This window comes from Nicotiana tabacum, chromosome 16 (assembly GCF_000715075.1).
Source record: "Nicotiana tabacum cultivar K326 chromosome 16, ASM71507v2, whole genome shotgun sequence".
Classification (NCBI taxonomy): domain Eukaryota; kingdom Viridiplantae; phylum Streptophyta; class Magnoliopsida; order Solanales; family Solanaceae; genus Nicotiana; species Nicotiana tabacum.
In genome coordinates, this window is record NC_134095.1 from 4,726,383 (window position 1) to 4,750,591 (window position 24,209).

General features: G+C 37.4%; 1 protein-coding gene across 1 annotated transcript; it reads left to right on the plus strand.

Moving 5' to 3' along the window:
- Window positions 1–901: 901 nt before the first annotated feature.
- Window positions 902–24,209, plus strand: LOC107790961 (lysine-specific demethylase JMJ27). Its single transcript, XM_075231966.1, has 12 exons — window positions 902–1,769; window positions 13,895–13,992; window positions 14,089–14,230; window positions 14,584–14,647; window positions 14,731–15,919; window positions 16,890–17,312; window positions 17,612–17,789; window positions 17,882–18,141; window positions 19,147–19,219; window positions 19,323–19,408; window positions 22,664–22,783; window positions 24,057–24,209. Exons 4-12 carry the CDS (start codon window positions 14,640–14,642, stop codon window positions 24,120–24,122), a joined length of 2,403 nt encoding a protein of 800 aa, XP_075088067.1. The 5' UTR covers window positions 902–1,769; window positions 13,895–13,992; window positions 14,089–14,230; window positions 14,584–14,639; the 3' UTR covers window positions 24,123–24,209.

The window sequence follows — 24,209 nt, forward strand, 5'->3', positions numbered from 1 at the left end:
CCGTCTATAGTGCGGCTCGGTAATGAAAGTAAATATATACATATACTAAATCATGAATCATATAGGTGTAATGCGAAACCAACCTTAAAAGACGTATTCTAAGAAGAGTCAAAGTGGCCTACCATCATTATTCCTCGACTATCACGGTTGTTGCTAAAATATTTAATTTTTTTTACTACGAGCCAACAAGTACTAAGAACATGAGAGTTATGTATTATGAATACCTTTGAAGTAAGTGTTACTTATTCATGATTTATATGAACGTCGAAAGGAGAACGAGTAAAAAGGCTCTAATTCTTTTTAAGCAAGGAACAAGGAAATCCGAGAATTCATAGATATCCTCTAGAGTAAGCAATCTATGAGAAAGGATCAGGTCTAAGCATCTTTATAAGTTGAAGGTGAAATAACTCGAATCCGACGAGACAATTCAATAAACGTTTATTCGAATTCTAGTCATGCCGAAAAGTATAGCGAAAGCCCTACATACCTTGTCGATGGAGTTATATACTGTTTCCGAGACCTCGAAAGCCTTAGGAATGATTTCCTACATAATACGAACCATTCAAAATCAAATTCAAGCTCATAGCTTATATAATTCTTCATTTAGACATTTACGCGAACAACTTGTGGCCATGAATTTGTAGACTCTTTTGTAAATTAATTTCCCCCCAACACACCACCAAATTTTACTTTACTACATCTCCTCATCGACAAGATTCCATCCATGTCTTCACAGATCCAAACAACACAATAAAACCATATAGAACAGCCCCAACAATCAAGCCATATTAAGAGAGGTTTCTTAAAAAAATCAAGAACATTTCTATAGAGGTTTCAACTATTTCTTAGGAATTCTTATGGTAGAAGTTTACAAAGATCAAAAAGGAAGTTAAATCATACCTTATGTGACCAGAATTACTCAAAATTCGAAATTACTTCAAGGCGGAGTCTTGCTATGAAAAGTGAAACACCGAAGAATTCACGATTCCGAAGTTACCATGGTGTTCTCCATCTTGACGATGACTAAATTGTTGTTATCATTGGCTAGATGGATGGGAGGAGTTTGAGAGGAAATCCCTAGGTGTTAGGTTCTGTTTTGGAGAGGATAAAATGCAGGGGTTTCAGTTTTAAAGAATGACTTAAATAAATTTTTTTTAACTAAACCCGACTAAGCACACTGTTCCCATAACAGTGTGCACCCCTGTACTAAAAGGTTAATATCTCTCTACTCCGAAGTCGTATTAACAAACGGTTTGTTGCGTTGGAAACTAGACTCATAGACCTTCGATTAGGTAGGTAGAACACACCATAACTCCCAGTATATTGAGAGAAAAGCTCATCAACATTTTATCCAAATTCCAGTGAAATTTAAACCCGTAACTTGCGGCGATCTTTGTCTAATTTTTAATCACAACTCAAATGACTTCCAATCTTAACGTATAACTATCGCATCATTTAAATATCTCATAGAAATTATCTTCCTATCGAATTAGCCCATTTACAACATGATAACGCCGAATACACGTGTAACATAACAAATGGTGCAATCAATTATACCGGCACCTGAAGCAAGTGGAAGGATTAAGAATGATTATAAAATTGATGCATGCAAAGGTACCCCAGTGTTTGGGAAAAGCAAAATATCTGAGGATATAGAAGGAGGTGCAATGTGGAACATCTTTAGAAGGCAAGATGTTCAGAAGTTAGAGGAATATCTCAGGAAACACTTCAAGGAATTCAGGCACATTAACTGTTGCCCTGTACCACAGGTATATAGCAAATTTTCCAAGCTCTTGTACTTTGTAATGTGTGGGGTAATCGTTTCCTATTTGGGGGGGCAGGGGTCAAAATTAATTGGTTTTAGAATATCCTGTTTCTATTGTTGCGGAAGCCAAATGTATAGAGTGTGAATAAGTCACAACTACTATACCAAAAATTATGACAACCACCAAATAATAAATAAGACAATAAAGCAATAATAAAAGGAACACCAGAATTTACGAGGTTCGGCTAATTTTGCCTACTCCTCGGACACAACCAAATATTTTATTCCACTCCAAAAATACAAGTGAAATAATACTAAAGAGAGAAGATACAAATGCCTTAAACAGATGAGAAGGCAAATGAGAGGTGTGTTTCAATCCTAAACATTAGGCCTTCTTTTATAGGGGAAAAATCCCCCCAAACTTAACTCCCAACCAATGTGGGACTTTGGCATTTTGCCAAACTTCAACAAATCTCCACCTTGGCAAAATTCCACATTTTCAATTCTCTCTCAATAACAAATTTTGGTTGTGTCTTCATCTTCAATCTTCAGTGTTCAACAATGTTGATCAAATCCAAACAATGTTGAAACTTGACCGCAGTCACCACCTTTGTCAGCATATCAGCAGGATTCTCTGTAGTATGAATTTTCTTCACCGTGACTCCACCTTCTTCTATGATTTCTCGTACGAAATGATACCGAACATCAATGTGTTTCGTCCTTGCATGATAAACTTGGTTCTTCGCTAATTGAATAGCACTTTGACTATCACAAAAAATTGTGATACCTTTTTGTTCAACACCAAGCTCCTTTAGCAATCCTTGAAGCCAAATTGCCTCTTTCACAGCATCTGTAATAGCCATGTACTCTGCCTCTGTTGTAGACAAAGCAACTGTTGACTGCAAAGTAGACTTCCAACTAACTGGTGCCTTTGCAAAAGTAAACACATAACCAGTAGTTGATCTTCGTTTGTCCATATCACCCGCAAAATCTGAGTCACAATATCCAACTACAAACTGATTGTCTTCCTGCTCAAAAACTAACCCGACATCTACAGTATTATGAATATACCGTAGAATCCACTTCACAGCTTGCCAATGCTCCTTCCCTGGATTGTGCATATATCTGCTAATAACTCCAACAGCTTGTGAAATGTCAGGCCTTGTGCAAACCATTGCATACATCAAGCTACCAACAACATTTGCGTATGGTACCTTTGACATATACTCTCGTTCAGCTTCATTCATTGGCGACATAGTAGTACTTAGCTTAAAATGGGAAGCAAGTGGAGTACTAACTGGCTTAGTCTTGTCATCTATGCCAAAACGTTGAAGTACTCTCTTCAAATATTCCTTTTGAGATAAACAGAGTTTCTTTGAACGTCTATCTCTAATTATCTCCATGCCAAGAATTTTCTTTGCCTCACCCAAATCCTTCATCTCGAACTCCTTCTTCAGTTGAATCTTCAACTTATCAATTTCTTCCGAATTCTTGGAAGCTATCAACATATCATCAACATATAGGAGAAGATATACAAAGGAACCATCTTTAAGCTTGTGCAAATACACACAATGATCGTATTTGCTTCTCTTGTACCCTTGCCGCAACATAAACTCGTCAAATCGCTTGTACCATTGTCTAGAAGATTGTTTCAATCCGTACAACGATTTTTCAAGTTTACACACCATATTTTCTTTTCCAGCAACTTTGAATCCTTCTGGCTGAGTCATGTAGATTTCCTCCTCCAAGTTTCCATGTAAAAACGCAGTTTTTACATCCATCTGAACTAGTTCCAAATCCAATTGTGCTACCAAAGCCAACATAATTCTAATGGAGGAATGTTTTACAACTGGAGAAAACACTTCATTGTAATCAATTCCCTCCTTTTGAGCATATCCTTTGGCCACCAATCTTGCTTTGTAGCGAACATCTACTTGGTTAGGAAATCCTTCCTTCTTTGCAAATACCCATTTGCACCCAATTGCTTTCTTTCCTTCGGGAGATTGGCCAATCTCCATGTATGATTCTGATGAAGGGATTGTATTTCATCATTCATGGCAATCCTCCACTTATCTTCTTCTGAACTTTGGACAGCGTCTTTATAAGTAGTAGGAACATCATCAGCTACAATTGAGGTTGCACAAGCAACCGTCTCTATGAGACGAACAGGTTTCGTTATTGTTCTTTTTGGCCTGCTGGTTGCTATTGATTCAAGTTGTTGTTGAGATTCCTGAGTTGGAATCTCCTCTACTGGCTCTCCTTCCAGAGGGTAATCTTCATTTGTTTCCTCCTCTGCTTCTTGTGTAGGAAAAATAAATTTTCCCTCAAACTCCACCTGCTTGGAAGCACCTTCATTTTGTTTGGTATCTTCTGTTACCTTATTTACCATAGCAAATTCATCAAAGGTAACATCTCTGCTGAATATTACTTTCTTTGTCATAGGGCACCATAAGCGATATCCTTTGACTCCAGAAGTAATTCCCATAAAAATAGCCTTCTTTGCCCTTGGATCCAATTTTGACTCCGTCACATGATAATATGCAGTTGAGCCAAACACGTGCAAAGAGTTATAATCTACAGCAGGTTTTCCATACCATTTTTCAAATGGTGTTTTGCCATCAATAGCAGCAGATGGTAGACGATTAATGAGGTGACATGCATATGTAATTGCCTCAGCCCAAAATTCTTTGCCCAAGCCAGCATTGGACAACATACACCGTACCTTCTCCAGCAAGGTCCGGTTCATACGTTCTGCCACTCCATTCTGTTGTGGTGTATGTCTAACAGTGAAGTGTCGGACGATGCCATCATTTTCACAGACCTTATTGAAATGATCATTTTTGTATTCACCTCCATTGTCTGTGCGAATACACTTGATCCTCCTGCCTGTTTGATTCTCCACCATCGTCTTCCATTTGAGAAAAGTTCCCAGCACTTCATCTTTGTTTTTCATTGTATACACCCACACTCTTCGAGAAAAATCATCAACAAAGGTTACAAAATAGTGCTTCCCACCCAATGAAGGTGTTTTGGAAGGACCCCAAACATCAGAGTGTACATAATCCAAAATGCCTTTAGTATTATGGATCGCTGTACCAAATTTAACCCTTGTCTGTTTCCCTTTGACACAATGCTCACAAAACTCCAAGTTGCAAGCCTTTACTCCTTTTAACAATCCTTGATCTGATAGAGTTTTCAAGGATTTTCCTCCAGCATGTCCCAAACGCATGTGCCATAGCTTGGTTGCTTCTGCCTCTTTGTCGTCACTGGATGTTACTGTCGCTGTCCCAATAACTGTACTGCCACGATAGCGGTACATATTATTATTCTTCCGATTAGCCTTCATTACCACTAGTGCACCGGAGCATACTCTCATCACTCCATTTTCTGCAATGATTTTGAACCCTTTTGATTCTAGGGCTCCCACAGAGATGAGATTCTTCTTCAAATCCGGTACATATCGAACATCTATCAATGTTCTGATCATTCCATCATGGTTCCTTAATCGTATTGAACCAATGCCATATGAGGTAAGAGGGCTGTTATCTGCTGTGTGGATGACTCCATATTCTCCTTCTTGAAATTCCATGAACCAGTCCCTGTTGGGACACATATGATAGCTACAAGCCGAGTCCATCAACCATATGTCTGATGATGTTGATGACTCTGTTGTAACTAATGAGAAGTCTGAATCATCACAATCAGCTACATTTGAATCCATAATGGCCTTTCCATTGTTATGTTTGACCTTATTCTTCAACTTCGGACAGTCTTTCTTCCAGTGCCCTTTTTCTCGACAAAAGGCACATTCATCTTTGCTGGGTCTGGATCTTGACTTGGATCTTCCCTTCTTTGTCCTCGTTTGATTTTGAGGACGACCCCTCACAAATAGTGCTTCTCCTTCTCCGCCCTTCTGTTTTTCTCGCTTTCTTTGTTCATAGCTGTACAAAGCCGAACAAACTTCTCTGAGAGAAACTTCGTCATTTCCATGGAGTAGAGTAGTTTCAAGGTGCTCGTACTCATCAGGAAGTGACGCCAACAACATCAAGGCCAAGTCACCATCATCATAAGTTGTATCCATATTTTGCAAATCTGTAACCAACTTATTGAAACTGGTGATATGTTCATTCATCGTGGTACCAGGAACATAGGTGAAGTGAAACAGTCTCTTCTTCATGTACAATTTATTTTGACTGTTTTTCTTCAAAAATTTATCCTCCAGTGCTTTCCATAATTTACTTGCAGAAGTTTCCTTTGTGTATGGATATTTCTGCTCTCTAGCAAGGTAGGATCGAATGGTACCGCAAGCAACACGGTTGATAATTCTCCAATCTTCTTCTCCAATAACATCTGGTTTCTTTTCTTCAATGGCCAGATCTAGCCCTTGTTGAAAAAGGACATCTAGAACCTCGCCTTGCCACATCCCAAAATGTCCGGACCCGTCAAATATTTCGACCGCAAATTTCGCATTTGACACAATTCTTGTCATAAGCGAAGATGCCAATGATGACGTATTGTTGACACTTGATGTAGATTCTTCTTGTTTATTGTCTCCCATCTTTGACACAAATATTATTTAATAGCTGACGACACAAATCAAGATTATTTCCTTTCTGGTGTGGAAGATCAGACTAAGCTGCAACCACAGAGCATACTCAGACAGAACCTTGACTCAGTTACCAAGATAAATCTTTTCTGATGTGGAAGATCAGACTATGCTGCAACCACAGAGCATACTTAGACAGTACCTTGGCTCTGATACCAATTGTTGCGGAAGCCAAATGTATAGAGTGTGAATAAGTCACAACTACTATACCAAAAATTATGACAACCACCAAATAATAAATAAGACAATAAAGCAATAATAAAGGGAACACCAGAATTTACGAGGTTCGGCTAATTTTGCCTACTCCTCGGACACAACCAAACATTTTATTCCACTCCAAAAATACAAGTGAAATAATACTAAAGAGAGAAGATACAAATGCCTTAAACAGATGAGAAGGCAAATGAGAGGTGTGTTTCAATCCTAAACATTAGGCCTTCTTTTATAGGGGAAAAATCCCCCCAAACTTAACTCCCAACCAATGTGGGACTTTGGCATTTTGCCAAACTTCAACATCTTTCATTCATGAGGTTTTGATGGTGTTATCTGTAGTTGAGTCTGAAATACGAAATGTATAGGCTAGATTCAAGCCAAAGCTAGTTTGTAGCAGAGGCAGAAAAGAGAAACCCAGAGTATCTGCAGTTTCAGCAAGAAGGCAACAAATTAAGTTCCCGCAGTTGACATGCTAAAAATATTCTCTCAGTTCCAGGCTGAGACAAAGGGAGGACAGGAATGCTACAGCCTAAACAAGACCCACCAGTTTGACATAACCCATCAGGAAGTCCGCAAGCTTTCACTAAGTTATTTGAAAATATGCATCGTTTAATTTAAAAAAAAACATTGACAGGGGAATGGGATTGAATCCAATATGTGTCATCAGTGCCAGAGGAATGATAAAGGAAGAGTTGTTCGCTGCACCCGTTGTAGAACTAAGCGATTTTGTGTTCCTTGCATCACCAGATGGTACCAAAAACTTTTTACCTGACTATATGTGAAGTAACTTTTTTTGAGCTTTTAGTAGGTAAGTTGGACTTAGGGATGATAAGATGATAAGCGTGAAGAACATTTAACAACTTGAATCTTTATATATCCAAGCTATTTTTGCTTAGTATTGTTATGTTTCCTATGCTTTTTAGGAGTGGTTTAGCTTTTCAGAGATTTATATGTTCAAAGAAAATATACAAACTTCTAATACTTTTTATTTGGATTTGCATAATATTGGCATGCGATGAGTTTAAATAGAGTGACGTGGTCGGTGAGGATTCATGTAGCTGATTCGACTTGTTTGGAACTGCGGCATTGTAGTAGTAGTAGTAGTTGTTGTTGTTGTTGTAATGTTAGCTTCAACATTACAACAACAATTCGTCTAAAATCCGCAAATGTTTTTGAGTTTTTGAATTACAATTCGTCGTTGTTCATCTCCGGTTAGTAGTTTTTGAGTTTTATTTTGTCCGTATTTTGTTTTGATATTTTCAAATCTAAAATCCGCAAATGTTTGTTTTGTTCATGTCTATGGTTAGATACTTGATTTTTGGTTTTGTTCATGTTCATGTGCTTTGTTAAATTAATTTTCAAATTTCAAATGGAAGTTAATTAGTTGTTTTTCATGTTTATTTCATGTTTGTATTATTGTTTAGGTAAATATTTGTTAGTTTAATGTTTGTTAGATTCAAATTGAAATTTAATTCAATTTGTTTCATGTTGTTATGTATTTTCCAGAAATTATTAATGTTGTTTGAGTCATGTAAATCCGTCATGTTTTGTTGCTTAAAAAATAGATTTAGTTCATGTTCATCTTTGTTTGAAGTTCATGTTTAAATCCAGTGATTTAATGTGAGTTTATGTTTGTTTTTGATTTGTTGATTTAATTTGAATCATATATTTTTGTTAATATTGTTGTATCCTTGCTCATCCATTTTGGTCTAAATTAACCATGATTGGTTCCCGATATGGTTAATTCATTCCATTAATTTTGAGTTGTGTTGTTCATCGTGTTCATATGATTTGTTGTTGAAGATTGTTGAGAAATTGGTCATCTTGGCTATATTTTGGTTAAGTTATGATTAATTGAGTGTTTAGAGCTGATGAGGGTAATTTGGTAAATTGCATTGCATTCGGGGGTAGAATGGTAATTGCAATAAGGTCGGAGGGTTAGTTTGGTAATTGAACATTATCTTGATTCTTTATGTTAAGCATGAAGGACAAAATATAATGGGGTGGAGTTTTGATGTACTTGTTTAACATAATGGGGGACAAGACAAATTATAATGGGAGGGAATATTGTACTTATTTAATGTAAGCATGAGGGACAAATTGTAATGGGTTGTGGTGGATGTATTTATTTAATGTAGGCATGGGGGACAAAGTTTAAAATAAAGAAAACATTAATAAGTGGGACAAAGCATGCCATTGGGGGAATAATTTGGGGTTGGGAAAATTGTTGCGGAAGCCAAATGTATATAGTGTGAATAAGTCACAACTACTATACCAAAAATTATGACAACCACCAAATAATAAATAAGACAATAAAGCAACAATAAAGGGAACACCAGAATTTACGAGGTTCGGACTAATTTTGCCTACTCCTCGGACACAACCAATATTTTATTTCACTCCAAAAATACAAGTGAAATAATACTAAAGAGAGAAATACAAATGCCTTAAACAGATGAGAAGGCAAATGAGAGGTGTGTTTAAATCCTAAACATTAAGCCTTCTTTTATAGGGGGAAAATCCCTCCAACCCTTCTTTTCCCACCGATGTGGGACAAAATGTTTTGCCAAATTCAACAAATCTCCACCTTGGCAAAATTCCACATCTTCAATTTTCTCTCAATAACAAATTTTGATTGTGTCTTCATCTTCAATCTTCAGTTTTCAACAATGTTGATCAAATCCAAACAATGTTGAAACTTGACCGCAGTCACCACCTTTGTCAGCATATCAGCAGGATTCTCCGTAGTATGAATTTTCTTCACTGTGACTCCACCTTCTTCTATGATTTCTCGTACGAAATGATACCGAACATCAATGTGCTTCGTCCTTGCATGATAAACTTGGTTCTTCGCTAATTGAATAGCACTTTGACTATCACAAAAAATTGTGATACCTTTTTGTTCAACACCAAGCTCCTTTAGCAATCCTTGAAGCCAAATTGCCTCTTTCACAGCCTCTGTAATAGCCATGTACTCTGCCTCTGTTGTAGACAAAGCAACTGTTGACTGCAAAGTAGACTTCCAACTAACTGGTGCCTTTGCAAAAGTAAACACATAACCAGTAGTTGATCTTCGTTTGTCCAGATCACCCGCAAAATCGAAGTCACAATATCCAACTACAGACTGATTTTCTTCCTGCTCAAAAACTAACCCGACATCTACAGTATTATGAATATACCGTAGAATCCACTTCACAGCTTGCCAATGCTCCTTCCCTGGATTGTGCATATATCTGCTAATAATTCCAACAGCTTGTGAAATGTCAGGCCTTGTGCAAACCATTGCATACATCAAGCTACCAACAGCATTTGCGTATGGTACCTTTGACATATACTCTCGTTCAGCTTCATCCATTGACGACATAATAGTACTTAGCTTAAAATGGGAAGCAAGTGGAGTACTAACTGGCTTAGTCTTGTCATCTATGCCAAAACGTTGAAGTACTCTCTTCAAATATTCCTTTTGAGATAAACAGAGTTTCTTTGAACGTCTATCTCTAATTATCTCCATGCCAAGAATTTTCTTTGCCTCGCCAAGATCCTTCATCTCAAACTCCTTCTTCAGTTGAATCTTCAACTTATCAATTTCTTCCGAATTCTTGGAAGCTATCAACATATCATCAACATATAGGAGAAGATATATAAAGGAACCATCTTTAAGCCTGCGCAAATACACACAATGATCGTATTTGCTTCTCTTGTACCCTTGCTGCAACATAAACTTGTCAAATCGTCTGTACCATTGTCTAGAAGATTGTTTCAAACCGTACAATGATTTTTCAAGTTTGCACACCATATTTTCTTTTCCAGCAACTTTGAATCCTTCTGGCTGAGTCATGTAGATTTCCTCCTCCAAGTTTCCATGTAAAAACGCAGTTTTTACATCCATCTGAACTAGTTCCAAATCCAATTGTGCTACCAAAGCCAACATAATTCTAATGGAGGAATGTTTTACAACTGGAGAAAACACTTCATTGTAATCAATTCCCTCCTTTTGAGCATATCCTTTGGCCACCAATCTTGCTTTGTAGCGAACATCTACTTGGTTAGGAAATCCTTCTTTCTTTGCAAATACCCATTTGCACCCAATTGCTTTCTTTCCCTTCGGGAGATTGGCCAATCTCCATGTATGATTCTGATGAAGGGACTGTATTTCATCATTCATGGCAATCCTCCATTTATCCTCTTCTGAACTTTGGACTGCGTCTTTATAAGTGGTAGGAACATCATCAGCTACAATTGAGGTTGCACAAGCAACTGTCTCTATGAGACGAACAGGTTTCGTTATTGTTCTTTTAGGCCTGCTCGTTGCTATTGATTCAAGTTGTTGTTGAGGTTCCTGAGTTGGAATCTCCTCTACTGGCTCTCCTTCCAGAGGGTAATCTTCATTTGTTTCCTCCTCTGCTTCTTGTGTAGGAAAAATAAATTTTCCCTCAAACTCCACCTGCTTAGAAGCACCTTTATTTTGTTTGGTATCTTCTGTTACCTTATTTACCATAGCAGATTCATCAAAGGTAACATCCCTGCTGAATATTACTTTCTTTGTTATAGGACACCATAAGCGATATCCTTTGACTCCAGAAGTAATTCCCATAAAAATAGCCTTCTTTGCCCTTGGATCCAATTTTGACTCCGTCACATGATAATATGCAGTTGAGCCAAACACGTGCAAAGAGTCATAATCTACAGCAGGCTTTCCATACCATTTTTCAAATGGTGTCTTGCCATCAATAGCAGCAGATGGTAATCGATTAATGAGGTGGCATGCATATGTAACTGCCTCAGCCCAAAATTCTTTGCCCAAGCCAGCATTGGACAACATACACCGTACCTTCTCCAGCAAGGTCCGGTTCATACGTTCAGCCACTCCATTCTGTTGTGGTGTATGTCTGACAGTGAAGTGTCGGACGATGCCATCATTTTGACAGACCTTATTGAAATGATCATTTTTGTATTCACCTCCATTGTCTGTGCGAATACACTTGATCCTCTTGCCTGTTTGATTCTCCACCATCGTCTTCCATTTGAGAAAAATTCCCAGCACTTCATCTTTGTTTTTCATTGTATACACCCACACTCTTCGAGAAAAATCATCAACAAAGGTTACAAAATAGTGCTTCCCACCCAATGAAGGTGTTTTGGAAGGACCCCAAACATTAGAGCGTACATAATCCAAAATGCCTTTAGTATTATGGATCGCTGTACCAAATTTAACCCTTGTCTGTTTCCCTTTGACACAATGCTCACAAAACTCCAAGTTGCAAGCCTTTACTCCTTTTAACAATCCTTGATCTGATATAGTTTTCAAGGATTTTCCTCCAGCATGTCCCAAGCGCATGTGCCATAGCTTGGTTGATTCTGCCTCTTTGTCGTCACTGGATGTCACTGTCACTGTCCCAATAACTGTACTGCCACAATAGCGGTACATATTATTATTCTTCCGATTAGCCTTCATTACCACTAGTGCACCGGAGCATACTCTCATCACTCCATTTTCTGCAATGATTTTGAACCCTTTTGATTCTAGGGCTCCCACAGAGATGAGATTCTTCTTCAAATCCGGTACATATCAAACATCTGTTAATGTTCTGATCATTCCATCATGGTTCCTTAATCGTATTGAACCAACCTCATATGAGGTAAGAGGGCTGTTATCCGCTGTGTGAACGACTCCATATTCTCCTTCTTGAAATTCCACGAACCAGTCCTTGTTGGGACACATATGATAGCTACAAGCCGAGTCCATCAACCATATGTCTGATGATGTTGATGACTCTGTTGTAACTAATGAGAAGTCTGAATCATCACAATCAGCTACATTTGAATCCATAATGGCCTTTCCATTGTTATGTTTGGCCTTATTCTTCAACTTCGGACAGTCTTTCTTCTAGTGCCCTTTTTCTCGACAAAAGGCACATTCATCTTTGCTGGGTCTGGATCTTGACTTGGATCTTCCCTTCTTTGTCCTCGTTTGATTTTGAGGACGATCCCTCACAAATAGTGCTTCTCCTTCTCCGCCCTTCTGTTTTTCGCGCTTTCTTTGTTCATAGCTGTACAAAGCCGAACAAACTTCTCTGAGAGAAACTTCGTCATTTCCATGGAGTAGAGTAGTTTCAAGGTGCTCGTACTCATCAGGAAGTGACGCCAACAACATTAAGGCCAAGTCACCATCATCATAAGTTGTATCCATATTTTGCAAATCTGTGACCAACTTATTGAAACTGGTGATATGTTCATTCATCGTGGTACCAGGAACATAGGTGAAGTGAAACAGTCTCTTCTTCATGTACAATTTATTTTGACTGTTTTTCTTCAAAAATTTATCCTCCAGTGCTTTCCATAATTTACTTGCAGAAGTTTCCTTTGTGTATGGATATTTCTGCTCTCTAGCAAGGTAGGATCGAATGGTACCGCAAGCAACACGATTGATAATTTTCCAATCTTCTTCTCCAATAACATCTGGTTTCTTTTCTTCAATGGCCAGATCTAGCCCTTGTTAAAAAAGGACATCTAGAACCTCGCCTTGCCACATCCCAAAATGTCCGGACCCGTCAAATATTTCTACCGCAAATTTCGCATTTGACACAATTCTTGTCATAAGCGAAGATGCCAATGATGACGTATTGTTGACACTTGATGTAGATTCTTCTTGTTTATTGTCTCCCATCTTTGACACAAATATTATTTAATAGCTGACGACACAAATCAAGATTATTTCCTTTCTGGTGTGGAAGATCAGACTAAGCTGCAACCACAGAGCATACTCAGACAGAACCTTGACTCAGTTACCAAGATAAATCTTTTCTGATGTGGAAGATCAAACTATGCTGCAACCACAGAGCATACTTAGACAGTACCTTGGCTCTGATACCAATTGTTGCGGAAGCCAAATGTATATAGTGTGAATAAGTCACAACTACTATACCAAAAATTATGACAGCCACCAAATAATAAATAAGACAATAAAGCAACAATAAAGGGAACACCAGAATTTACGAGGTTCGGCTAATTTTGCCTACTCCTCGGACACAACCAATATTTTATTTCACTCCAAAAATACAAGTGAAATAATACTAAAGAGAGAAATACAAATGCCTTAAACAGATGAGAAGGCAAATGAGAGGTGTGTTTAAATCCTAAACATTAAGCCTTTTTTTATAGGGGGAAAATCCCCCCAACCCTTCTTTTCCCACCGATGTGGGACAAAATGTTTTGCCAAATTCAACAAGCTTCAACACCAATTATCAATCTTGTAGTTTTCTTTTTGATTTATCTCATGAGTGCCTTTCCCCTTTATGATGTACAATAAGGTACCTGGAATGCCTGAGGAGGCTTTTGTAGAGTCTTGTCCTGTTTGTCTACAAAACTGTAATTGCAAAGCTTGCTTGCGGTTGGACGGGCCGATAAGGTTTGGTCTCTTTTGCTGTTCCACCTTTGTTAAGTTACAGTCCTATTTTGCAGGTTAACAGTATAGGTTATGCTCTTATCCAACTATTTCTTGCAGGCTTTGAAGAACTTACAATTTGAGATTAGCAATGAAGAAAAGGTTCAGTACTCTAAATTTATCTTGCAAAAACTTTTGCCTTTCTTGAGAAGATTCAATGCAGAGCAAGTGATGGAGATGGAGATTGAAGCTAAGATTCAAGGTTCTATTATCCTGCTTAAAGATTAAATGCCGTGACAGTGCTATATATTTTTCATTTGATATGCCATATTCTTTTCATTTAGATGACCCCTAGTGTGCATTTTAGATTCTGTTAGGTGATATGTATTGGCACTGCTAGAAAAGATAAAGATAGCCATTATTTGGACAGATTTGAGTTTGAAAGGAGTTGAGATGTTAAACAGGGAATGTTTCAACACACTTGCTGTATTCTAGATAAGAAAGGATACTTTCTTATCTAGAGAGATACTAATTTCTGCAAGAAAAATGAGAGTGCATAACACATCTTCAGCTGCTCCCTATTGTAACTAGAATCTTTCTTGTTCATTTGGGCAGGATTACCAGTGTCAGAGTCAAAGCAGCAGAGGGCGAAGTGACAGAAGAATGCGCGAATGTACTGGTAAGCATGAAGAAACTCTTCTTTCCATGTCAATCTTTTGGATGGTGTTCACATAAATTGAACTGAGCCATGTTTTTGTGCAGCAACAACTGCAAAACATCCATTGCTGATTTCCACAGAATTTGTTCCAGCTGTTCCTATGATCTTTGCCTTACTTGCTGTCGGGAGCTTAGAGATGGTCGCCTTAAGGGAGGTGATGAAGAAGTCATAATGGAGTTCACTGACAAAGGGGTTGCTCATTTGCATGGTGATATGGAACATGATTCTGTACCAGATAGCGGAACAAGAATATCAAAAAGGACTAGACTTTCCAAGAAGATGGTTGAAAATGGTGATATGGAACATGATTCTGTACCAGATACCAATACTAAAACTTCAAGAAGGACTAGACTTTCTGAGAAGGAGATGGTTGAAAATGGTGATACGGAACATGGTTCTGTACCAGATAACAAAACTAGAACTTCAAGAAGGACTAGACTTTCCAAGAAGCAGATGGTTGAAAATGGTGACACGAAACATGATTCTGTGCCAGATACCAATACTGGAACTTCAAGAAGGACTAGACTTTCCAAGAAGGAAACGGTTGAAAATGGTGCTATGGAACGTGATTCTGTATCAGATACCAATACTAGAACTTCAAGAAGGACTAGACTTTCGAAGAAGGAGATTGTTGAAAATGATTCCGCTGGAGATGCCAAGTTTGCATCTGAAATGAAACCTAGGGATAATGGAGGGCTTCTGCCAAAGAATTCTGGTGGTCCTGCTGGTGAATGGAAGTCCAATGAAGCTGGTAGCATCCCTTGTCCGCCAGAGAATTTTGGTGGATTTGGTAAGGGCATTTTAGAGCTGAAGCGCCTGCGGTCAAAGTCAAAATATTCGGTCTCTGAATTGTTGACAAAGGCTGAAGATATTGTCAAAAGATGTGAATTGGAACACATGCCTGCAATACCTGAGGGGTCATGCTTATGTATAAATTTAGTTGCTGAAAATGATATGCAGAAAAGTAAATTGCGTAAAGCATCATCTCGTGATGATTCTGATGACAACTATTTATACTGTCCAGCAGCTAAAGATCTTCAGCAGGAGGATCTGAAGCATTTCCAGTGTCATTGGCTGAAAGGTGAGCCTGTCATTGTCGGTAATGTGCTTGAGACTGCGTCAGGGTTAAGCTGGGAGCCCATGGTTATGTGGCAAGCGTGTCGCCAGTTAAAGAACCTAAACCATCCCCTTCTTTTGGATGTCAGTGCTACCAAATGCTTGGATTGGTCTGAGGTCAGTTTAATACTTGCCAATGATACATGAACCAAAGTTCTTTTTTTTTTTGGGGGGGGGGGGGAAGGGAATTAATTCTATGCATCTTGCTAATCCCTATATCTATCTACCGTTTCAGTTTATTTCCTGTGTCATCAGTTTATGGTTTTCCTTGCTCTAAGTTTATCTAGACAACAAAATCTCTTTGTCAAAATTGTTTTACTTCTAGTTGCGTAACAATATTGAAGAATCTCTCCATCCCTGTTGTGTCAGCTCTGGTTCTCTTGGTGACAAAATAATTGGATTGCAAACATAAATACCAATCAATTTACAGTTGAGATCAAAATCAAGGCACTTAATGTGTGATACTTAGTCTTTAGGTCAATCAGTGTGGGATTCTTAAGCATCCTTTTCAACCATGGTACTACATTAGTTAGAAAAAGCACAAAAAGCAAAACGATCTATTTATCATAAAATGAAGCACACTTAACACGGGCTTTGGTCAAGTGATAAGAGCGCAGTATATAATGTATGGGTTAGGAGCACATATTAATTGGAGAAGGGTAGAGGGGCAAGCCCATTATCTATTGAGTTTTGAACCGTGGACCAATGGCACTCAGGGATTTCTCGGTTATCCAAAAACAAAGCCCCACTAACCACTGGGTCTTTACTTAAATGTGCTAAAAAGTTAATTAACATTGTTTGCGGTGAAATAATAAAGTTCGACTCTATGAATATTAACTAGGTCAACTTAAATGGGATTGAGTTAGTATGGAGGGAAACATCTATTTGCATTTTGTATGCTTTGCTAATGAAGTACACAGCTAGCAGCAAGCTCATCAATTTCAGACCAAGTAGCAGTGTGTGCTTAAGCTTTAATTGAGCCTGTGAAGAGCAGTGTTTCCATTTTAGCCTTCTCAAGTATAGTTTATCTGCTATTAAGTGATACTCCCAGTACTCCAAAGTAAAGTTATTTCTTCAATTACTGCAGGCAGAAGTTAACATCCACCACTTTTTTAAGGGATACATGGAAGGTCAATTTGATAGTGCTGGCTGGCCACAGCTTTTGAAGTTGCAAGGCTGGCCTAATTTTTTCGAAGAGCGGTCACCCCACCTTTGTGCTGAGTTCATTAGAAGCTTGCCTTTTAAGGAGTACACAGATCCTCAAAGTGGCTTCCTAAATCTTGCTGTCAAACTGCCACCAGGGTCTTTGAGACCTGACATTGGAGCAAAGACATATATCGCTTATGGAATTCCCCAGGAGCTGGGGCGTGGAGACTCTGTGACTAAGCTGCACTGTGATATGTCTGATGCGGTATACTTGGTTGCCTTTTCTTTTGGGCATATTTTTCTTCTCTCTGGACTCTGGATTATGCCCAGTGAAGATTTTTCTGGAGCACGTGGACATACTCATGTAAGCTTAAGCAAGTCAAGTTGGAAAAACTGCTTTCGACTCAACAAGAAAATGCACATCCTGAAAATGTATCCCATTAACTGAAGTGACTTTAAGTTCTGTAGTGCGGTTGGATTTATGCTAGAGACTTGCAGAATACACGGTCATTATATTCTGTTGCGCTCCCCGAGAACGATCTTTGATCTCTGTTTGAAGGGTGCCTTTAAATATGCAAATCTACACAGAGTGATGTTAAACGGTGAACAATATGCGTTCTTATTTGCTTCTTATAAATCTGTCTTTGATCAAATTATTTCCAGGTGAATGTGCTGACACATACTCAAGGAATAAAGCTGACACCTGTGCAGCTTTCAAGGATAGAAATATTGAAAAGAACATATGCTGCCCAAGATAAAAGGGAACTTCAAATGGCTGATGAGGAGCAAAAATGTAAAAATGGAGCATCATCTGAGTTCAACGAGGGCCAGTCTTTGCTAGGTGAGATATCTGATCTAATTACAGTTCAAGACTTCGTGAACTAAATTGTGGTAATCAATCAATTGATGCATCTGCTTCCTGTGTGGAATTAGAGAGAGATACTGCTGCTGAGGGGATAACAAATGGTGCAATCCATTTTACTGGCGCTTCTGAAGCAAGTGGAGGGATTAAGAATGATTGTAACATTGATGCGTGCAAAGGTAACCCAGTGTTTGGGAAAAGTGAAATATCTGAGGATATAGGAGGTGCGATGTGGGGCATCTTTAGAAGGCAAGATGTTCCGAAGTTAGAGGAATATCTCAGGAAGCACTTCAAGGAATTCAGGCACATTAATTGCTGCCCTGTACCACAGGTATATAGCAAATTTTCCAAGCTCTTGTACTTCGGAATGTGCAGGGCCCCCCTCCCCTAATTTTTTTTTTGGGGTGGGGGGGGGGGGGGGTTCAAAATTGTTTGGTTTTAGAATATCCTGTTTCTTTCATTGATGAGGTTTTGATGGTGTTAGCTGTAGTTGAGTCTGAAATACGAAATGTATAGGCTAGATTCAAGCCAAAGCTAGTTTGTAGCAGAGGCAGAAAAGAGAAACCCAGAGTATCTGCAGTTTCAGCAAGAAGGCAACAAATTAAGTTCCCGCAGTTGACATGCTAAAAATATTCTCTCAGTTCCAGGCTGAGACAAAGGGAGGACAGGAATGCTACAGCCTAAACAAGACCCACCAGTTTGACATAACCCATCAGGAAGTCCGCAAGCTTTCACTAAGTTATTTGAAAATATGCATCGTTTAATTTAAAAAAAAACATTGACAGGAGACTCCAGGGCCTATAATGCTATGTTGCTCGGACTCTCGGAAAATATCGCCGGGTGCGTGTCGGATTCTCCAAAAGCAGTGTATTTTTGGAGAATCCGACATGGGTGCGGCAGTATTTTGGAGAGTCCGCGCAACAGAGCTATAATGTTACTCTTTGTGCCATTGTGTAAATCTTGGACAAGGTTTTTCCAGTATAAGACATCAGTATTGCCAACCTAGACATAGTACATACTTTTAAATTTCTCATATTTGCCTTTTAACTCATTATTCAAATAGAGAGGAGGGAAATTTAAGAAGATGTTGCTTGTGATCTTGAAATCCATCAAAGTGAGGAAGTTTGTTTTTAGTCTATTTTGATATTTAGCATGAAGATGTTTTTGGTAGATTTGGGCTATTACGAAAATAAACATCACTCTATTTCTTCTAATGTTGAAAAAAATTTCCTTTGCCTTTTCCAGGTCTTTATGATTCAATACAAAAATGATAGGTTTTACCGTTGACAACGCATAGTTGCTGCATGTACCGACTCCTATTTGTCTTGTATTGTAGGTTATTCACCCTATTCATGATCAAACATTTTACTTGACTGAGGACCATAAAAGGAAGCTTAAGGAAAAATATGGTGAGTGTTTCATGTATGAATTTCATAGCTGGGATGCCTATTTCCATGTGAAACTCTTTCTTTTATTTTTCTAATATTTTTATTATATTTTTCTATTTCACAGGATTTGAACCTTGGACCTTTGTTCAAAAACTAGGGGATGCAGTTTTCATACCTGCAGGCTGCCCTTATCAAGTTAGAAATCTGAAGGTGTGTGAAGACATCAGTAAATTATTAAAGTGTCATCTCTCTAGTTGTTTAATCTTTTAGACAGATGAAATATAGTTTATCCAAATTTCAAAATATCATGCTTAATTTTCTACCCTTGTCTACCTTAGATCGTGAGTCATGTCAACTTGGAAAACATACTTGCATCACTTTTCGTTGTTGTCCTAATAGTCGAGTAGGATACCCTTCCAGGTCCTAGTTGAGTCAGTTCAACTTTCAGTTTTCCTTATTTTCTGTGCTCCATCGATAATCATCCAAGATGTACTTGGAGCTTCTTATTGAAACTATTTTCTCAATTATAGAAGTTTTCAAACTTAAGAGGTAATTTATCGAACATCTTGTCCTCCTACTACTCGAGAAAATAGGAGAGTTCAGAAGAAAAATAGGCATCTCATTACAATGGATATGCCTACATGATCAGACAAGATTACAAATGATTATATTTGACAGATGTAGCAATATGTTAATAATAAAAGAAAAGAAGACCATCAACAATCTTACTGAATGTATTTAGTTGGCTCAATCAGGCCCCTGTATCTAGCTGTGAAATATTTTTGGATTGTCTGCTCCAAAGCTATAGATTAGTTTTTGTATATGGGCAGACACCATCAAGCAGTATTGCTACTTTTGTAACTTTTGTTCTGCATCTTCTTGATGCCTTTTAATGATAATTCCCTTACTTCATCGGGAAAAAAAAAGGACCATAGGAGATGGTTTGGCCATGTTCTACCAAAAACTTCAAATATCGGTCCATAGAGTGATATTACAATGAGTGAAGTTAAAATGGGACATGGTAGAACAAAATTCACGTTGGAAAATGTCGTCTCTGAAGTCCTACAGTCTCTCCCATTTGGGTTGTACAATTTATGGAGCTCCTGATTCATGCGGGCTTATGGAAAAAGTTTGCACAATCCAAATAGTTGATACTAACTAGTTGGGATTAAAGCTTAGTCATATGATACTTTGCGTTAACTCTGAATCTGTTTGGAGATTTGTATATAAGTAGAAAATTAGAGGACCGCTAGTGTGGAGAAACCCAAATTATTGAGTATTTGAATGGACATTGATGAATCATAGCGTTGGCTCCAACTAGTTTATGATTGAGTATAATTGTGGAGTCCATTACTCAAATGGTCACTCAACTATCCCAAATTATCTACTAAAGTCACTTTTATTTCGTTTGTTACAACAAAATCACCGAACTATGCCTATTGCATTCAGAAGGTCCCTCAACTAAATTTTTCAAATTTTGGATTGCCAAATGCCTATTTTACCCTCTAAATTATAAACATTTATCTTCTTTTTATTTTTTTAAAACTTTTTAATATACATTATATATTATTGAAAATTATGCTCAATTACATTATTATGTTTCTACCAACTTTCCGACGACACAAAGTTATGTCACCGGAAAGCAGGGGGACTATCTGTATAGGGTAAAATATGTTATGTTAAGTCGTGCGTGGAATATATAATATAATTGAGCATAATTTTCAAGAATATATAATGTATATTATAAAATTACCTTTATTTAAATAATTATTTTTATATTACGTGCATGGAATATATATTTTACAACTTTTATTTTCTTTCATTCTGAATTGTGTAAATAATTTTTTGAATTTTTGTTGTTAATACTAAAATTATTATTACGAACAAATTATTCTAATTAATTTTTTACTATGCCCATTATTTTGTTATTCCAGCATTATAGATGCTTAAATACTTTTTATTTTTTTTAATTATAAATAATATTTATTTATTCTATAAGTAAGTCCATAATATAAATTAAAAAGGAAAAAATCATAATATTAACAAGTTTTAAAAAATAAAAAGAAGATAAATGTTTATAATTTAGAGGGTAAAATATGTACTCCCTCCGTTCCAATTTATGTGAACTTGTTTGACTGGGCACGGAATTTAAGAAAAAATGAAGGCTTTTGGAATTTGTGGTCCTAAACAAGTCAAAAAGGGGTACAGAGTGTTTGTGTGATTATAAACGTTTCTCATTAAGGGTAGAATTGGAAGTTTAAACTAAATTGTTTCCAAATTTAAAAAGGGGTCATTCTTTTTGGAACGGACCAAAAAGGAAATAGGTTCACATAAACTGGAACGGATGGAGTATTTGACAATCCAAAATTTGAAAAATCTAGTTGAGTGACCTTCTGAGTGCAATATGCATAGTCCAGTGACTGTTGTTACAAATGAAAGAAAAGTGACTTTAGGAGATAATTTGAGATAGTTGAGTGACCATTTGAGTAATTGACTCTATAATTGTGGATCAAAAAGGGAATGGGGTATAGTTGTCATTGTTGTTGATTTGACTGTCTGCACCCTGCAATATATTTCATGTTCATGCGTTTTTAAGGAGGTTTGGTTTTCACATCCTGTTATTTGGTCGAGTCATGCATTCCTCTATTATCCATAATCAGGTTTTACACTCTTTTATGTCCACTCATCTTTATGTCTTTTGGTCCTTGTTTCTTTTTGAGCAGATGTTTGTTCATAACCTGGCCACTGAAGAGATGAATTAACTTCTCATGCTCTTAAGTGTGTAGCTTTTGGTTATCTTTGCGTTTGAAAAGGCTATCATTGCACTTAAATTCTAGATTGCCTCTTCAGTTGTTGCTTGGTTTCTTTTTATCCAGGTCTTCTCGATTCTTGTGCACTGTGAAGCATGTTAATGTAATTTGATTTGAATTATAATTTTGCCTTCTCTGGACATAATTCTTGAGAAATTGAAAGTGTCTAAATGTTCTGCAATTTGCTTAGACTTTGCACAAAGTTCTTCGGATATATCCTCTTCGTTTTTAAAATATGGCAGTTCTTCAGATATATCTCATAGTGTGGGAAATCTAAGATAACCATATTTGACGAAATTTTAGCTATAAATTAATTGTTCTATCATGTCAGCTGGTGTCTCTTGAAAACTGATTGTAAGATGGCTTTTCATTCGTACTAAAAGGTTCCAGAATATTGAAAAGTAATCTGTTTGCGTATAGAACAGAGCCTGTTTCTTCTGGACTATATTTTCCTCTTCAATGCTAGCAAAGTCAGATAGTAATTCGGGTGGAGGAATAAGATTGTGGCGTGGTTTTTAGAACGAGGCCGTCAGATATATTTTAAACTCATAGTTCAACAAGCTTGAGACTAATCATATTGGTCCTTTTTTATCAGAAAAGTAATATTATTGGTCTTGTTAGTTTAGTTATTCTAAATTGTTTCTTGCTCCCACAGTCATGCATAAATGTTGTTCTTGGCTTCGTTTCACCTGAAAATGTTGGTGAATGCATTCGTTTGACTCAGGAAGTCCGCTTGCTTTCCCAAGATCTTGTTGCTGCAGAAGACAAATTAGAGGTACTTCTCTTGTTTCACGTTTCTCAGAGCTGTTTGCATGCTTCTGTTTGTTATGACCATGTTTCTTCTCACAATTTCACTTTACTGCTCTTGGACTCTACGACATCTCATTCCTTATTAAGTTTATAGATTACTTCCTGTATCTCATATGACACCATTATTATTTTGGGCAGTCAAACAGTTTATGAAACGCTTCTAAAATAAGGTTTTGAATTATACTACTACTTTTTATATTGTTTTTAAATATGTAAATTTTATGCTGAAAGTTTTGAGGAAACATTGTCCGAGTTCGCACCGAGAATTAAAAGGTTTGGCTCTATTGCTCAGGACCTCACCCATTGTTTTCAGGATGGAGTATTAGTTATATGCTCATTCAATTGTTCGAGATATATGTAGCTAAGTATGCATGCATCCATCTATGTCTAAGGCTATATTTGAAACTCAAAGGGAAGTTTAATTATTTAATATTGAGGAACATCTTTCTACTAATAAATTTGAACTGTTTGGGGAAATCTTCGAATCTCATAACTGGAATGAGTGTACCGCAGGATCAGACAAGTTCCTCCCTTGCCTGGCAGTGGCAGCATCGGTCTTTTAAGTCTACTAAATGAGCTTTCACTGCCCGCCCGACCTCTATCCTTAATTAAGAACTTAAGGTTAGGTATAGTTAAAGTTCTTCCAGAGTCGGAGACGCAGGCTGCTTTTCCTTCAATTAAGGTATTAGTGTTTGTTCTATTATACCACAAAAGGCGCATTTATCCACTTCGTTCAAATAAGAGTCGTGGGTCTTTTTCCTTATGATAAGACAATCCCTTGCTTGAAACCAAAAGAAATGAAGAGGCTTTTAATAGTCAACTAATGTTTAATGCTCTACCATATGGGTATGAGCACGAACTGAGTTGGCTTCATCACAAATAAATTCTTGGATGTCTTCATCCTGGCAGTTTTCTATGTTCCTCAAAATTGCTTGTGAATATAACACAACTTTAATACTCTATGATCACATCAATACAATAGCTCATTTTGCCAACTTATCCATATGAAGTGTTTGTGCAAATAGTTGATATAGTGTCGTCACTGGAAGCCCCTTATATTAGATGTTGTCTTATTATTGTACAGTTTTTTTTTTTTTAAAGTGGAAATTGCTTCAATGATGCCGTCTAAATCATTCAAATACATTATTTAGGAGTGTGGAACCTTTTGCAGAAATCTTCTATTTAGATTGCTTGAATGTAATATTGATAAAGGTGCTAATCTGCTCCCCCCACCACAGGTCAAAAAGATGATTCTTTATGCCACATGGGAAGCTATTGAGGACCTGGCAATGCTAAGTCAGTGAACTAGTCTCACCCCTCTCCTTGTTGCCATCCATTTTTCCATCTGTAGACAAACAAATTTTGTTATTGATGGCAGTTTATTTATTAAA

Excerpts from the sequence above, each read along its gene's own strand:
- LOC107790961 (XM_075231966.1), top strand. Across the intron at positions 17,313-17,611 it reads GAGCACGTGGACATACTCAT|GTGAATGTGCTGACACATAC; the intron begins GTAAGCTTAAGC and ends AATTATTTCCAG. Across the intron at positions 18,142-19,146 it reads ATTGCTGCCCTGTACCACAG|GTTATTCACCCTATTCATGA; the intron begins GTATATAGCAAA and ends CTTGTATTGTAG.